This window comes from Triticum urartu, chromosome 6, assembly GCF_003073215.2.
Source record: "Triticum urartu cultivar G1812 chromosome 6, Tu2.1, whole genome shotgun sequence".
NCBI lineage: Eukaryota > Viridiplantae > Streptophyta > Magnoliopsida > Poales > Poaceae > Triticum > Triticum urartu.
The window spans coordinates 47,076,829-47,094,033 of record NC_053027.1 but is presented as its reverse complement, the minus strand read 5'-3'; the positions used below and the strand labels follow the sequence as shown (position 1 = coordinate 47,094,033).

The 17,205-nt window shown below is 48.1% G+C and overlaps 1 protein-coding gene across 1 annotated transcript; it reads left to right on the top strand.

Annotated features, from left to right (window-relative positions):
• The first annotated feature begins 9,043 nt into the window (after nt 1-9,043).
• Nucleotides 9,044-14,193, top strand: LOC125516204 (L-gulonolactone oxidase 2-like). The gene is made up of 2 exons (XM_048681686.1): nt 9,044-10,022; nt 12,830-14,193. The coding sequence occupies exons 1-2, from the start codon at nt 9,318-9,320 to the stop codon at nt 13,931-13,933; spliced, it is 1,809 nt and encodes a 602-aa protein (XP_048537643.1). The 5' UTR covers nt 9,044-9,317; the 3' UTR covers nt 13,934-14,193.
• The last annotated feature ends 3,012 nt before the right edge of the window (nt 14,194-17,205 follow it).

Here is a 17,205-nt window from a genome sequence, read left to right as displayed (position 1 = left end):
TGTGGCATGTCCGAAGAGGCCGCACGCGTCTCCGGTGCATGGCCCCCCTCACGGACGGCGCCGCCGCCGGCACCTGGAGGGGGGAAACTACCGCGTCGGGTCTATACGGAGTGGATTTAGCTGTGGGTTTGGCCCAGATGTTGCTCCCCGGTGTCCCTCTGGGCCGACCCGACACAACCGGGTGGAGAGGTCCACTGGTCAAAGCCCGTCCGTGCAAAGTCAAAGGGCTAGATCCCGTGGTCAAACGCTACAGGGTTAGCCGGGACGGGGGCCCTGGAGGGTAGCAATGCCACCGGAGCGTCGTACCGGGCCCTCATACATGCGGGGTGGTGTTGTGGCATGTCCGAAGAGGCGGCACGCGTCTACAGGGTGTGGCCCCCGTCACGGACGACGCCGACGCCGGCACCTGGAGGGGGAAACGGACGCGTCGGGTCTACACGGAGAGGATCTTGCTGTGGGTCTGGCCCGGATGTTGCTCCCCGGTGTCCCTCTGGGCCGACCTGACACAACCGGGTGGAGAGGTCCACTGGTCAAAGCCCGTCCGTGGGAAGTCAAAGGGCTAGATCTCGTGGTCATCCGCTCCAGGGTTAGGCGGGACGGGGGCCCTGGGGGGGTAGCAATGCCACCGGAGTGTCATACCGCGCCCTCATACATGTGGGGTGGTGTTGTGGCATGTCCGAAGAGGCGGCACGCGTCTCCGGTGCGTGGCCCCCCTCACGGACGGCGCAGCCGCCGGCACCTGGAGGGGGAAAACTACCGCGTCGGGTCTACACAGAGTGGATGTAGCTGTGGGTTTGGCCCGGATGTTGCTCCCCGGTGTCCCTCTAGGCCGACCCGACACAACCGGGTGGAGAGGTCCACTGGTCAAAGCCCGTCCGTGCAAAGTCAAAGGGTTAGATCCCGTGGTCAAACGCTACAGGGTTAGCCGGGACGGGGGCCCTGGGGGTAGCAATGCCACCGGAGCGTCGTACCGGGCCCTCATACATGCGGGGTGGTGTTGTGACATGTCCGAAGAGGCGGCACGCGTCTCCGGGGTATGGCCCCCGTCACGGACGGCGACGCCGCCGGCACTTGGAGGGGGGAAACGGACGCGTCGGTCCCTCATTTTATATGTAAACGAAACTTTTCAATGCGTATGAAAATAATATACACTAAAAACATATTTGAATACAGTTAATAATATTTTTATAAAAATGTTAAACATGTATAAAAGTTGTTGCAAAAAAATATATTAAAAATGCATTAAGAAAACATTAAAAATGCATATGAAACAATAATACATAAAAATATAAAAAATATAACTTATGACTATAAAAACATCAAAAATTTATATGAAATAAAAAACAGAAAGAAGAAAAAAATATAAGCTATTAAAAACATTAAAAAAATAAAAAAAATATAACTATGCCTACGGCTAAGCCGTCGGCATAGGTGCCACGTGGCATCGCTTCCTATGCTGATGGCTTAGCCGTCGGCATAGTTCGCTCTTATCCTCAGCCGGTCGACCTCCACCACTCATTCGCCCCGATAGCTGCTCGACCCGCGCCGCCGCCAGAGCTCCGCGTCGCCCGCGTCGCTCCCCGACGGCCGCCCGCCGCCGCTCCACCCGTGCCACCCCCTTCCCTCGCCCCTCCCCCCTCCCCGCCTACATCCCCGCCCCCTTCTCGCGCCGCCGCCGCCGCCACCACACCGTCGCCAGCTCGTCTCTGCGCCGCCGCGACCACCCTCCTCTCCGCCCCCTCACCCCATCACCCCCGTCCCTCCGCCACCTCTCGCCAGCGCCGTCCACACCCGTCCCCGACCCCGCGCCCTCCCTGTCCAGCTGCACCGACCGGCCCCGTCCACCCTTCACCGACGCCCTGCCCTGTTGCGCCCCTCCACCGACGCCCTGCTGCGCCCCGGCCGGCCCTGTCCACCCTTCCCCGGCGGCTGCCCCTTGGCCTCCCTGCTGCCCGCTGCACCGGCGGCCAAGGTGAGGCTTTTTTCAATTTTTTGCAATTTGTTACTGTTTTTTTACATAGATGGATATATATGTAATGAATGGATATATGCATGTACAGATTGATGCTAGATAGATGGATGGATGCTAGATGAATAGATAGATGGATGAATATTTAGATACATACGCATGCAAATATGCTGCCATTTTGGAAACTTGGATGGGTGTTTTTCCATTGGTTTTGAATGGAAAACATTGTGGCACCTTGCAAACACAGGGCCATGTCATTATCAGGGCACTGCACTAAATTTTTTATGACAGCAAAAAAAGGCTGCAAAATAACAAATTGCAGCAATTTTATAGAAAAATATATACAGAGTTGTCAAGAACAACATGGAAAATAAATAGGTAATAAATGGTGATGGTAGGCCAAGAAGCAGACGTGTATGGAGGTCCATGGAGCAAGTTAGTGTTTTGGTAATGTTGATTCATATATAAGAAGCAATTCGAGGCACTTGGTTTCTAAAATATTTAATGAAGTTTTTTTTACAATTTGACATGTTGTTTCATGTTCATTCATAATGTTGTGTCAATGCTTAATGTGAGGTGACGACCTAATTTTTTTCACTCGGTGTGATTAACAGGATTTGTGGTGTTCCATCTTCGTGGAGTGATCGTTGACGTTGGAGGTGTTGGTCCACGATCGTCTGTCTCCTTTGATCGACTACATCGGAGGGTGAGCAACAATTCCATGACCTCGTCCACTTTTTTTCCATGTCACTAGATTAAATTTTCACATCAAGTCGCGTAACCTAGGTCTCCCGTCCAAAAGGGTTGCATCGATAAATATGCATTCAATTGCATATTTATCACCGCAGCTCTTTCGGATTGTCCAGCGCTTTCCACGGACAGCCCGAGGATGTGTAGATTGGGTACGTTGTTCATGCTCTACCCCGTTCCGAGACAGGATTTCGGCGGCGCCTCCCTGTTGTTCTCCGGATGCACATTCTCTCGGCATTTTGCCGAGACGTGTATTTGGAGAACAGCGGGGAGGTGCTGCCGAAATTTTGTCTCGGAATGGGGTAGAGCATGGACAACGTACTCAATCTACACATTCTTGGGTGGGATTAGGACCCATCTTTACCTATTAGAGATGTAGGTGGATTAAATGTCGTTTCTCGTCAACCTTGTAAAAAATAAAATATTGATGTGAGTAATTTAAACGAATCCTTAATTTTGTTGTGTGGCTTCCAATAAAGCAGAGATGGTAGATAATCAGTGGATGTATAGTGGGTTTTTCCGTCGGAATCAAGTAACAACAGAGTGGGTCAAGAAAAATGATGTGTTTTTGAAAGAGATATTCCGTAGTCCAATGAGGATGGTGCCAGAATACCCGTGTGCCAGATGTAAGAGGCGTATCCGTAGAGATAAGAGTGAGATGACTAAGCACCTTCGCACGCATGGATTTATGCCCAACTTTAATATGCCGATAAACTTTGCCCAGCGGGACCGTGGTAGAGAGGATGTGATACGACAACGCGTCGCTGGTTATGAGGACGATGGGGTTAGAGACATGCTAGATGATGTCTTTGCTGCACAGCCGACACCTCCGTCACATTCAGCGAATGAACCATAGGAGCCGGAGGAAACCGCAAAGGCCTTCCTGGAAATCTTGGCCTCGTCAAAGAAACCTCTCTATGAGGGTGCCAAGCTGTCTGTGCTGGATGCCATCTCGCAACTGGTGGCAGTCAAGGCTGAGTATGGCTGTAGCCGAGGTTGCTTCGAAGCATTTCTAGGAGTATGGGCTAACTGCCTGCCTGAGGGCCATGAACTGCCGAAAACCATGTACGGTACGAAGAAAATCATGAAGGCGCTCTCGATGGACTATGAGAAAATACATGTTTGTCCAAAGAATTTCCTTTTGTTTAGGCATGAGTATGCGGATGACAAGTACTGTAGGAAGTGCGGTTCCTCTCGGTATATTGAGGTGGTCGATAAGCATGGTCAGAAGCAGCAGCTAAAAATCCCTGTGAAGGTTCTTCGGTATCTTGATTTTATAAAAAGACTGCAGCGCCTTTTCATCACCGAGGAGTCTGCCAAAATGATGAAGTGGCACAAGGAAGGGAAAAGGTACAATCCAAAAAAAAATGTACATCCATCAGGAGGTGAAGCATGGAAGTCATTCGATATAGAGTACCCGGAGGAAGCAGCCGAGGCTGGGAATGTCAGAATTGCTATAACAGGTGATGGGTTCAATCCATATGGTATGTCGTCTAATCCATACAGCTGTTGGCCCGTATTTGTTATTCCGCTGAATCTCCCTCCCGGCACCATAATGCAACGCAAGACCATGTTCCTGTCGCTTATAATTCCGGGGCCTGAATATTCGGGGAAGAATTTGAGTGTGTTTATGCAGCCGTTGGTGGATGATTTGCACCATTCTTGGTACTTCCCGAGGTTGACATACGACCGTCATCTGTAGAAAAATTTCTTGATGAAAGTTTGGCTACAATATTGCATGCATGACTTTCCCGGTTATGCCCTGTTCTGCGGATGGTGTACAAGTGGAAAGATGCCTTGCCCAGTGTGCATGAAGGCCTTGATTTTCATTTGGCTGAAGAAGGGTGGCAAGTATGTTGCATTTGACCTGCATCGACAGTTCCTCCCTCCAGACCATCCTGATAGGGAAGACAAGAAGAACTTCACAAAAGGCAAAGTTGTCCATGAAGTAAACGAGATTCCAACGTTTTCTGGTGCGGATGTGCTTGCTCAGCTGAAAGCTCTTAAGCCTGCCGGTGAGGGGAAAGGCAAAGGCAAAGGCAAAGGCAAAGCCACAGGCGAAGACGAAGGCGAGGGCAAAGGAAAAGGTAAAGGGAATTTTTTTTGAAGGATATGGTGAGACGCACAACTGGACTCACATTACCCCCTTCACGCAGCTTCCCTATTTTAAGGACCTCAAACTTCCATACAACATAGACGTGATGCACACCGAAAAGAATGTCGCAGAGTCCCTTTTTCGCACGATCCTCAACATTCCTGATAAGACAAAGGATAATGTTAATGCTAGAGTTGATCAACAGAATATTTGTGATAGACATGGCAATCATTTGATTCTTTTGCAGAAACTGGATCCTTCGCGGAAAGGGCCGTAAACCGAACGGCCTTATCACTGTCCTGTTGAAGGAGTTTTGGCCTGGCCTATTCTGCCTGCGGCCAGACAGGGACCCGCAGCAGCGGGTTTTGGCCACGAGCTGGGCCCACTATGAGGCTTGCAGCAACGCGGAGTACGGGACGACCGCTAAGGCCGTGATCACCAAATTTTGGGTAAGTTCTCTTCTGAATCACTTGTCTTCAGTTTCGTTCATAGTTTATCATTGAATCACTCAACTCATGCCTTGTTTGCTTCTGGTTTATGCATGATTGCAGCAACTCTATAGAGTTCTTGACGAGCACAAGGCCAGAGCCGACGTGGTCTTGCTTGCGGCTGCGAAGAAGAAAGCTCGTCAGTTGCAGTACGAGGTGCGCTGGGTTGCCGTCTCGCAGTACTACCACTACTACCTGCACCAAAAGATGACCAAAACTCAAGCGCAGAAGCTACGACTTACCTTGAGCAGGGAGCGGTTCATGATGGTAACTATTACTAACTTTTCATTGTTTCAAGCAGTCAACTATATGTTTCGTGCTCACATGTCATGCTTCCAAAATTTGCATAGGTTGTTCCTCGTTGGTGCTATGGAAGGCATGACGGATGGGCGAGTTTGGTGGATAGGTGGCACGGCGCCGATGCAGAGTTTGCTACCAAGAGCATCAAGGCCCGGGCTAACCGTGGAGACGACGGGACACACGGCCAAGGAAACAGGAACCACTGGGGCTTCAAGGCCATGAAGGTATATCTATGTGCATGATGCATTTTTGTTCTTCTTTACCGTCATGTTCTTATGTATGGCTGACTTCTATTTGACGTTGTAGGAGGACAAATGAAGAGGCCGCTCTCAGACATGGAGTCGTGGAAGCTGGCCCGCGAGCGGAGTCATCGCAAGGAGGGCGAGAGCCAGTACTACGGCAAGACCGAGGAGCACCTGGGGTCTTACATTCATCACTATCAGGAGTTGCATCCGGATGTTCCTGTTGCTGAGGTCGCCCAGTCTCAGATCGACGACACGGCGGTGGTGGCCATCCAGGGGAAGAAGAATGGCTGGTATCCGTGTTTCGACGGCTTGATCACTCCTTCGATCTCGTACACACGGCTTCGGGCTACCAACCCGAGCCAGTTAGAGAGTACGGGGCATTCACAGACTCCCTTAGCCCGCCAGCATGCTGTAAGTACTTCCTCTTTATCTTTTTCTATCTAGCATTCTCAGTTTATTTTCAGCATTGCTCACTTAGAAACAACATAAATTATGTAGGCATATAAGGAGTTTGTCGAGCATAGGAATCTCGAGGTGCGGGAGTACTTGAAACGAGTGAAGGCAAACGATGATTACAACCGTCAGATGATGACGGTTAGTTTTGCCCTCTTAAAACCAAGCTAAATTTTTGCACTTCCATTCCTTCTGATCTTCTAGTTTGCTTGTTTAACTAACATTCAGGCTATATTGGCGTCTTGGACTAACCGCACGGATCCACCACAAATGGGACCCCCACCACCACCTGCGGGAGAACCCCCACACGTGCCCACGTTCGATGAATGGGTGGCACTAGGCAGTGATGGTCCGGTTAGTACATTTGCCTAACTACTGGCAAACTAGTTCTCGTTCATGAAACACTATCATATCATATTTACCGTTAGAATCTTTTCTGAAACATGTAGGGGACCGGTGGCTCGACTCCTGCTCCGTCGACCCTAGTCACTCCGATCTGGCAGAGTGGTGGTGGTCGCGATGGCGGTTTTGGCGGAGGTGGTGGTGGTTTTGGTGGAGGAGGTGGTGGTTTTGGCGGAGGTGGTCTTGCTTGATGATTCCGTGCATGTGGCCATCGTGCCATGCCTTTCATATTCCTACTTTTATGATGTTTCATGTCTTGCACTACTTTTATGTTCATGAACTTCCGTCGGTGATGATCTTTAGATGATGTGATGAACTTGAGTATGTTTAGATGATGATGGTGAACTTGAGTATGTTTAGATGAACTTGAGTATGTTTACATGATGAATTGTCATATTTCTGCATAATTTCATATTGTTCTGTTTTGAAATGCTGTCAAATGAATTGGAAAAGAGAAAACAGGGGAAAAAAACTATGCCTACGGCAAAGCCATCGGCATATATACGCCCAGGAGTTACCAGGGCTTGCCACGTGGCACATCTATGCCTACAGCAAAGCCGTAGGCATAGCCCTGCTGCCAGGAGGAACCAGGAGATGACACGTGGCAGAGATATGCCTACGGCAAAGCCGTCGGCATAGATTCATCTATGCCTACGGCTTTGCTATAGGCATAGCCCTGCCACCAGGAGTACCACGGGTTTCCACGTGGCAGAGGTATGCCGACGGCTTTGCCGTCGGCATAGCTCTGCGACGTGGCATTGCGTGATTCGTCAGCGCTTTTGACGGCGCCGTCCGTTGCCGTCAGACGGAAAACACTGCCGACGGCTATACTATGCCGACGGTCTGACAAGACTACGCTGACGACATCTACGCCGATGGCAACCGTAGGCATAGATCTATGCCGACGGCCTAGGGGCCTATGCCGACGGCCCGTGGCCGTAGGCATAGACCGCGAGTCCGGTAGTGCCGGTTGGATTGGTTTTTTTACCATCAGTGAACGAACAGCCTGCCCGGACGTTTGAGACGGATATGAGAGGCCCGAGTGTAGATGCTCTTAGAGCACATACGCTAGCTTGATCTAGATGTCTAACCGCCGCCCTGACCTCCCTCTAAACCATGCCACCATCTTTGACACCGACAACGCCTCACACCCTGAACCCATCAACCTCCGACCCGGGTCTAGAATAGGTGTTACAAATAGCACATTCGAAAAAAAAACTTCCCTATCCCTAAATCCCAAATTCGAACTCAAAGACCTCCTCTAGTCACTCGCACCACACATTACAGAACATGCGAAAGCGAGTCTTAATAGGACGATTATTCCACTGCTTGTGGGCCTGAACTTGGGTGATCTATTCATAATAACCATGATGAAGTTTGGATGGAACTAAGCAGATCTTGAAGAGTTGTATCCCATTTCCTCGTTGGCATCGCGGCCGTCTGTCTTCCACATGGACCCCCACCTCCGTCACGCCAGCGATGATGGATGGGTCCTTTCCCCTCGCTCCACCGTCATGCGCGCGGCCGAGGGGATGAATAACATGTGCATCGATATATCTTGTTCATCACCTTTTGGTGGCCTTGCAAAGTCTCGCTGCACCACAACCGGCTCCACCGTCGGCGTCGGGCCAGCTCCCCCTTTGCCGCGTACAGCTCGGACCCCAAAGTTCAACACACCATCATCAAAAGATCTGCAGGAAGCACTGATAAAAGTGCGCCGCGCACGACCACACCAACACCCGCAGATCCGGCAGCATGGAGTAGATCGATCGAAATGACCAATCCACCGAGACCACAACCACAATCTTACCCACCCAGTCACCACCAGGTGACCGGCCGGCGCGCACCCGATCGAGCACTTGGACTCCAGCCGCTTGATTACTGCGGCAAATCGCGTGCGCCCTGCACTTATTTTGCAATGGCCATCTAAAAACCCACACGTACGATGATATTGCACTGCACCCAGCAAGCGGCCGGTCGATCGATATTTACGCATGCATGTATGCGCGCGTGCGGCTGCTCCACATGAATGAAGAAGGTAATGCTTCAAGCCTTATCTAGCTCTAATTGCCCACCGAGCAAGCAAAGGCATGCATAGTGCAGCGATCCACCTGGAAGGCATTCCTTTTAAGGAAATGGAAACGACATGCCTTGCACTAGCTAGTTTTCATCGCATTGCACGCTAATTTTATTGTTACGAGACTAATGCACTGATATATACATTCGGTAAAGCAAAGAAATTGGTTCAGTTCCAACTTCCAACCTGTTCAAATCTGCATCCAGGAATATTTTCCAGCCAAAAAAAGTACTAGATGCTTTTCCTTGGCCCATGTTACCTAGCTAGCTAGCTAGTTAATGGGACACGAGCAACTTTTACATACCCATGCATGTGTGCTCAACTGCTGAAACAGAATAAAAACCCAACTGTCCATATGGTTCTCCATCTCATTTCTTCACTGGAACTTTGATCCTATAGGCCCATGTTACCTAGACGAATGAAAGTAGCAAACTCGCTGCATATATATAGCCCATTGCGTCCTATAATACATGTAGGGTACAGGGCTCCAAGTGGTCATATAGCAGCCACGGACGTCGTTAGCCACACGTAAACCCAGATGTGCAAGATGATGAGTCCAGTGCAGCTGCCGGCCCTCCTCCTCCTCCTCATGACACTGACCGCGCCGTCGGCTCACCGGGCGGCCGCTAGCCCCCCGGCGGACCCGGTGCAGTGCTCGTCGGGCGGCGGCACGGCCGACTGCACCTTCTCGACCGCGTACGGCGTGTTCCCGGACCGCTCCACGTGCCGGGCCGCCGCCGTGGCCTACCCTACCACCGAGGCGGAGCTGGTGCGCGCGGTGGCGAACTCCACGGCCGCCAAGACCAAGATGAAGGTCACCACCAGGTACGCCCACAGCATGCCGCCGCTGGCGTGCCCCGGCGCCGGCGACGGCCGGGGCCTCGCCATCAGCACCCGGTGGCTGAACCGCGTCGTGGCCGTGGACGCGGCCCGGGCAGAGATCACGGTGGAGAGCGGCGTCACACTGCGGGAGCTCATCGCGGCGGCGGCGGCCGCCGGGCTCGCGCTGCCCTACGCGCCCTACTGGTGGGGGCTCACGGTGGGCGGCATGCTCGGCACGGGCGCCCACGGCAGCTCGCTGTGGGGCAAGGGCAGCGCCGTCCACGAGTACGTCGTCGGGATGCGCATCGTCACGCCCGCGCCGGCCGCCGAGGGCTACGCCAGGGTGCGCGTGCTCGCGGCCGCCGACCCGGAGCTGGACGCCGCCAAGGTCTCCCTCGGCGTCCTGGGCGTCATCTCTCAGGCAAGCTGATCTACACCCTTTGCTGTACACACTATGATGAGTTGATGACACGAGGGAGTACATTTATCAGCTGACCTAAGTATTTCAGCGCATGTTTGTTAGAAGAAGATCACACTGTCTTCCTCATATATGGTAGTAATAATGACTCTGATCTAATGCTTGACTTGCATTAACCTTAGTGACATATACTACTCCTAGATAGATATGTTGATTAACAATAGTATCAATATTAGTATACTTACGTCAAGATTAGTGGTAGATAAGTATTGCGTGCTAGTGCTTAGCAACTGAACCATGCACGTACGTACTTGATGCAACATTTATGCTGACCATGAGTATGTACTTCCTCTGTCCCAAATTTCTTGTCTTAGATTTGTCTAGATACGGATGTATCTAATACTAAAATATGACTTGATACATCTATATCTAGACAAATATAAGACAAGAATTTTGGGATGGAGGGAGTATATTAAAGCGAAATGTCGATGAGTACGTATGGAGTAGGCGTACGTGCCCGATCCACCGGAGGGCTGTGGCTCAAGAAGGAGGCACCACCGGTGGATGATACTTGGAGTACAAAACATGGTTCGTCAAAAAGTACAAACATGCAGCGCACAGCGGGTGTGTGTGTCGCAATCATGCATGTCACTTTAACTGTTTTGGCATTATAGTTTACACTTAAAAGGACACCTTTGGAACAAGGTAGACAAACAGGCCGTGTGTTTTGCTTGCCTTCACGTGCCGACATGATGTAAACTTTATGCTTTTACTCGATTTTTTTTTTCGGACCGACACTTGCACCTAAATGTCGAATGATTCACAAAAACACTTAATAGAATGAAATGGAAGATAAGTAGTAGTTCAGGCAAACATAGGGTTGTCCACTTCCCCTATATATGCTATTTCTCGATATGTTGTTGCAAATTTTAGGATAACTTTTTTGATACAGAAAAGTCTAGGGTAACTCACGAGATTTTATCTCACATTTTTGGATGTCGACTAGCGGACCACAACACTTGTGCTAATTCTGAATACAATAAAAACTTGATCAACTCATGGCCACACTGACAGGTAGAGCCCACGTGAGCGCTAATATGATGCGGAGGTGCAGAGGTGGCCACATGATCCACCTGCATCTTCCACATCTCCTTTTGTGCTTCTTATTATTCCTCCCATTTCTATCTCTGCCGGTTATGTTTTCTCATAGAAAGGGCAAAGGGCATATATTAAATAAATCTAGCCTGTACAAGAATTTCCAAACAAGAATAAAAGCTACAGTCAAGTCCTTGAAGAAATCAACACCATCTTCCTTCTACATTCATCGGCGGCGTGCAGTGAGCAAATCTCGTCGCTGCCTCCAAGCCTCTGTCTCAGCTGAGCAACCTTGTTGAAATCCAGCATCTTGTAGAAAGAACAACCGGGAAGTCGTCGATGTAGACCAGAAGACGCCGATCGCGAACTGGATAGATCACGGCTTAGGAGAAGCTGACACTAAGACGGATCAGAAGATCATCTCAACTCTCAGACCAGACAGAGGAGGGAGACATAAACCTCACAACTTCCCCGACAAAGCATATCTGGCTGAGCTTAGTCGGGCGAAGATGGAATTGGAGAACAAAAACATGTCACAATGTCATCCCTTCGTAGGACAACACCATCATGAACAAACGCTAATCATGCTAGACCGAGTGCTTAAGATCACACCATCCTCCGACTCATCGACGCCACTAGAATGAAGGAGTTCGACATGGGGATAGCCGAGGAACCATTATTCCCATTGTCACAATGTACCAAGTTTACCGGTGATGAAGAATTCGAAGGCCCTATGAAGTACATATTGGGACTGGTCGAGGGGAAAAGCTAGCCACCGCTTGGTCCCCTCCTCTGTAGCAAAACCTACAAAAGCAACATTAGTTATATTTATCACAAAGTACAAGATTTGAGCATCAGTTAGAGCTATAGTATGTTCTTAGCGGCAAGCTGTGAGATCAACCAAATAAACACAAAACGTGATGCACACACATATGGAATTTTCTACCAATTTAGTACTAAATCAGAAACACTTATTTCCCTAGATTGAAAGGCAAAGTTGTAACAACAATGTGATTCCCAAATAAATACTTCGCCAGTCCCACAATATAAGAAAAAACGTCTTATATTATGGAACGGATGGTGTACAACATACTCCCTCCATTTCTTTATGTTGGGTGTATTTGTTTTTTGATAAAATTTCACAATATAATGTGCATTTGTTTGAATTCTTTGTCATTCCCTTCTTCGTCCTCCAAAAAAATAAAAGTATTTTCATGTATCTTTCATTGTAGAGAAAAAAAAGAAAAATATCTCTCCCCTGATTGCGTATCTCTTTCTTTCCAAGCTGAAGTGACTTACTTGCTGCTAATTAAGGAATTAGACAAGGGCAATTTTATTATAAATTGTCTATAATATGTTCTTTGGTCATCACGCTGAAAATAATACATCTTATATAAAGAAATGGAGGGAGTATACAACTGTTAGGTTTAAAATGTGCACGTGAAGACCTAAATCTGTACGTAGCAGTAAGGGCAGTTGTACAGCTTCAGACCTGAATCTATACGTTGGAGTATTTTCCATTTTTGTGCAAGGTCTAACAAATTTCCTATCTCAAGTACTCCCTCCGTTCTAATATAAAATGATGTTATTACGACCAATGTATACCCACAGTTGGACTAAGAACTACAGTATATTTTGAATCTGTATGTACGTAGGAGTAATTTCCCTTTTTTTTGTGCAAGGTCTAACAAATTTGTACGATGGTTTGCATGCAGGTGACTCTGGCGCTACAACCTCTGTTCAAGCGGTCGACGACGTTCACGGAGCGGGACGACGACGACCTCGCGGAGCAGGTGACCAAGTTCGGGTACCAGCACGAGTTCGCCGACATCGCCTGGTACCCGGGCCACGGGCGCGCGGTGTACCGCATGGATGACAGGCTGCCGATGAACGCCTCCGGCGACGGCGTGCTCGACTTCATCGGCTTCCGCCCCACCTCGGCCGCGGTGATCAAGGTCAACCGGCTGGCCGAGGAGGCGTCCGAGCGGGTGGGCAACGGCGGCAGCGGCGGCAAGTGCCTGACCGCGAGGGTGACCCACGCCGCGCTGTCGGTGGCCGGCTACGGGCTGGCGCGGAGGAGCGGCGGGCTGTTCACGGGGTACCCGGTGGTGGGGCGGCAGGACCGGATGCAGGCGTCCGGCGGCTGCCTGACGGGGCCAGAGGACAAGCTCCAGACCGCCTGCGCCTGGGACCCGCGCGTGAGCGACTCCAGCTTCTTCCACCAGACCACCTTCAGCCTGCCGCTGAGCCGCGCGGGCGCGTTCGTCCAGGACGTGCAGCGGCTGCGGGACCTGAACCCGAAGGCCCTCTGTGGCCTGGAGCTCTACGACGGCATGCTCATCCGCTACGTCAAGTCCTCCACGGCGCACCTCGGGAAGCCGGCGGCGGCCGGGGAGTCGGCGGACATGGTGGACTTCGACATGACCTACTACCGCAGCCGCGACCCACGGAGGGCGCGGCTCCACGAGGACTTCCTGGAGGAGATCGAGCAGATGGGGCTGTTCAAGTACGGCGGCCTGCCACACTGGGGCAAGAACCGCAACCTCGCCTTCGCCGGCGCCGCGAGCAAGTACCCTGGGATGCGCCGGTTCCTGCGCGTCAAGAGCGCCTACGACCCCGACGGCCTCTTTTCCAGCGGCTGGAGCGACATGATGCTCGGTGTCAGCGGCGGCGGCGCCGCGCCGACGACGGACGCGCCCGGGTGCGCGCTGGAAGGGATGTGCGTGTGCTCGCGGGACGCGCACTGCGCGCCGGAGCAGGGCTACGTGTGCCGGCCCGGCAAGGTGTACAAGGATGCCAGGGTCTGCACCAAAGTCTAGTCGTCCATCTGAACTACAGAAAGAATTAATGGTAGAATGGGCTAGACACAAACCACACATTGGGTCGAATTTGGAACCTCACCAACTGCTACTTAGAATTCACACAATCCCAGTTAGCAGTAACACATACTCACGTAGCCCGGATGCTTCGTTGTCGTACCATACAATCTGATTTAATCCTTCGTACAAATTTACTAGGCTAAAAAACATCTTATATTTTGAGGGGAGATAGTACGCCACACAGGCGTTGCATTTGCGTTTGATATTTAGTTTGGTGCTAGAATTTTAAAAATACGAATTTGTGATTACCTAACTTGACATCACATGCAAATACAGTCACAAAACACATATGCGGACGTATCATGGTGTATGGCCCCACCTGTCAGTGAGGCACGGCGCTTGGCCTACTCACTTTTACACAAAACACCCTCGCATTTTTTTATTTAGGGAAAAAGCTGACCACAGCAACATATTTTAAACAAAACTCTCTCGCTTTTTTTATTTGTAGAAAAGCTAACCATTGTACTGGATAATTGTACGGACATCAAAACAAAAAATAAGGGCGCCTGTTCTCGAATCCTAACTAACGATCACGACACAAGCCACTCTAACCAATCTAACCTTCACGTTCCCATCTCATGTATGGATAGCAAACATACATGTATTAAACGTGGAGCTTAAATCACATTTATTCTTTCTACAGAAAAAGGTGTGGCCGCCAGCTCTCTAACACACAAACAAAGATTAGCACACAAGACGTTCTTGCCACTACAACCTGCACGTGTACACATCTACCGTGAACAACTAGTCTTAATGTAGTAGAAACTTGAGTGAAGTGCATCATAAGTTATCAAACTATTTCAGAGGTGTCACGTAGGTCCTCGAACTATGAAAATCGTCATCCAGATCCTCAAAGTGCAATATATGTGTCATCCTGGTCCTCAATTTTCAAAGGTATCATGTAGATCCTTGAACTATTTCGGATGTGTCACATATATGCACACTTATTACACTTCACCTAGATGACACTTTTCCTAGTTTGAGGACCTATATGACACCTTCGAAATAGTTCGAGGACCTAGGATGCACTTCACTCTAGAAACTTGTAGATAGTATGTAAATTATAATTTCAGAAATAAAATAACATATAAATATACATGTGTTCTGAATATTGTACATACAAAGATAATAACCTACTTAAAAAAATTCATGTGTTATTTAAAAATATTCATATATTTAAATATTATGTATTAATTATAAAAATGTGTGTATCATTTAAAATAATATTTTACAAAATTACAATTAAAATATTTTCTAGTCATACAAACATTTCACTAACTATGTACACATTTGTATAATTCAACGTTTATATAACCAAAAATATTCAAAATTGAAAATTAAACTGTTTATATGAATATTCAATCGTGTCTAATATTTCAATTCTATATTTTTTAATATAAGTCATGTGTAAAATTTATACACAAGTGAATATTCGGTAATATCTAGTAAATGTTTGAATTCATTATTTTCATAATTTAAATATAAGCCACAAGTGTATTTTTTTATTCCTTAAACATATTTATGAAATAAAAAAAATTCAAAGTCGGTATTAACTAAATATTTTTTATATAATAAACAGGCTTATATTTTAAATGTTTTATTTACTAATGATTGCTTGCATGTATAATATTTGTTTGACATAACTTTATTAATTATGTTTTACAAATATCTTGAAAGAAATAAAAGTGCAAAATGGGCTGCAGTATCTGCAGCTCATTTAAATTCCACATGCGTCCGTGCTCAATACATGTATACGTCGGTCGAAATCTCAAAAAAAAAGTTTACGTCGTCTGGTGCTCGAAACCTGTCTTCCGTTCAATTTTTTTTTTCATATCTAAGCTCCATCGTGAGTGCATGTTGGTTTGCTATCTTACCAAACATTCGTACGTGAAGGGTGTGTTGGCTAGATTGGCTTGTGTAGTAAACGTGGGTGGCAGGTTTGAGACCCGGTGTCCCTAATTTTGTGTGAATTTTTGTACCTATTTGCAGTACAGTGGTCAGCTTTTTTTGCAAAGAAAAACAAGCGAGGTGGTCTGGTGTAAAAATGCGTTGCAGTGGCCACTTTCCTGGCAAATAAATAAATGTGAGGGTGCTTTTTCAAAAATGAGTCGACGGAGCGCCATGGCTCATTGACTAGTGAGGCCATACACCCTGATACATCCGCATATGTTTTTTGTGACCGTATTTGCACGTGATGTCAAGTTAGATGACCACAAATTTATATTTTTAAAGTTCTAGCACTAAACCGAATATCAAGCGCAAGTTATATGACTCCCAATGATATTACCTCTTGCATCTATATATTTGGTTCAGTCTCCGGCCATCACATCAACTCGTTTCCTCTGTATTGTCCTGTCACATGGATAGTCTCCCTTGCCTAAACAATAGGCTTGATACTCGATAGTATCTACCGGGTCAAACTCGAATTTGCCCGCCTTCCATACTTTTCAAGTTGCGGCTAGCCCAGGACTCTATTTTCAGGTTGCTCAGATAGTTTCATTACCTTCCTACCATATACTGCAAGCTAGACAAATGCAAATATTCACAGATACAACCTGATTCCATAATCCAAGATGATCGAGTTCAGAAAATACACAACTTCAGACACCACAATCATAATTTATTTATTTATTTGAAATAGAGGCAAAAGATTTGCCTCATCCATTAATTAAGAAGAAGAATAGAGCTTACATGAGTTACAACACTCCCCAATAATACAAAATGAATTACTATCCACGTAAGTTATCCAGTGTGCCATCTCCCCTTTGATGTTGCTTAGAATAACTAAGAGTGGTGCACTTTTCTTGCGAAATACGCGAGTGTTTCTCTCACCCCAAACAACCCAAGAGGTTAGCATTACAAGTGAAGCCATGGCACTTCTATTGGGGGATGTTGAAGTCGGCAACACTAATCCACCAATCCTTGGTGGAACTAAATAGAGGCCAAGACGATGTATCGATGCCAGCCTCTTTAAGGGATACTTGCAACCACTTCAGGTCTTGTTCGGTTACACCCCTCCACAAGAGGATTGGAGGGGATTTGGGAGTGTTTTGACGTGTAGGGGATTAAATCCTCTTCAATCCCTGCCAAACCTGGTATGAGATCCAGGTATGCATTGATAGTTCATTTCATGCTGATGTTGACATACAAGTTGATAAATTGTCTCATACAGAGGTGGACAACTCATGTGTCCAGGTTGAAGAGATTGAAGG

Bases quoted from the DNA above. Each gene is read 5' to 3' on its own strand.
- LOC125516204 (XM_048681686.1), top strand. From the start codon at position 9,318: ATGTGCAAGATGATGAGTCCAGTGCAGCTGCCGGCCCTCCTCCTCCTC. The intron at 10,023-12,829 runs GCAAGCTGATCT...GTTTGCATGCAG, and splicing joins TCCTGGGCGTCATCTCTCAG to GTGACTCTGGCGCTACAACC.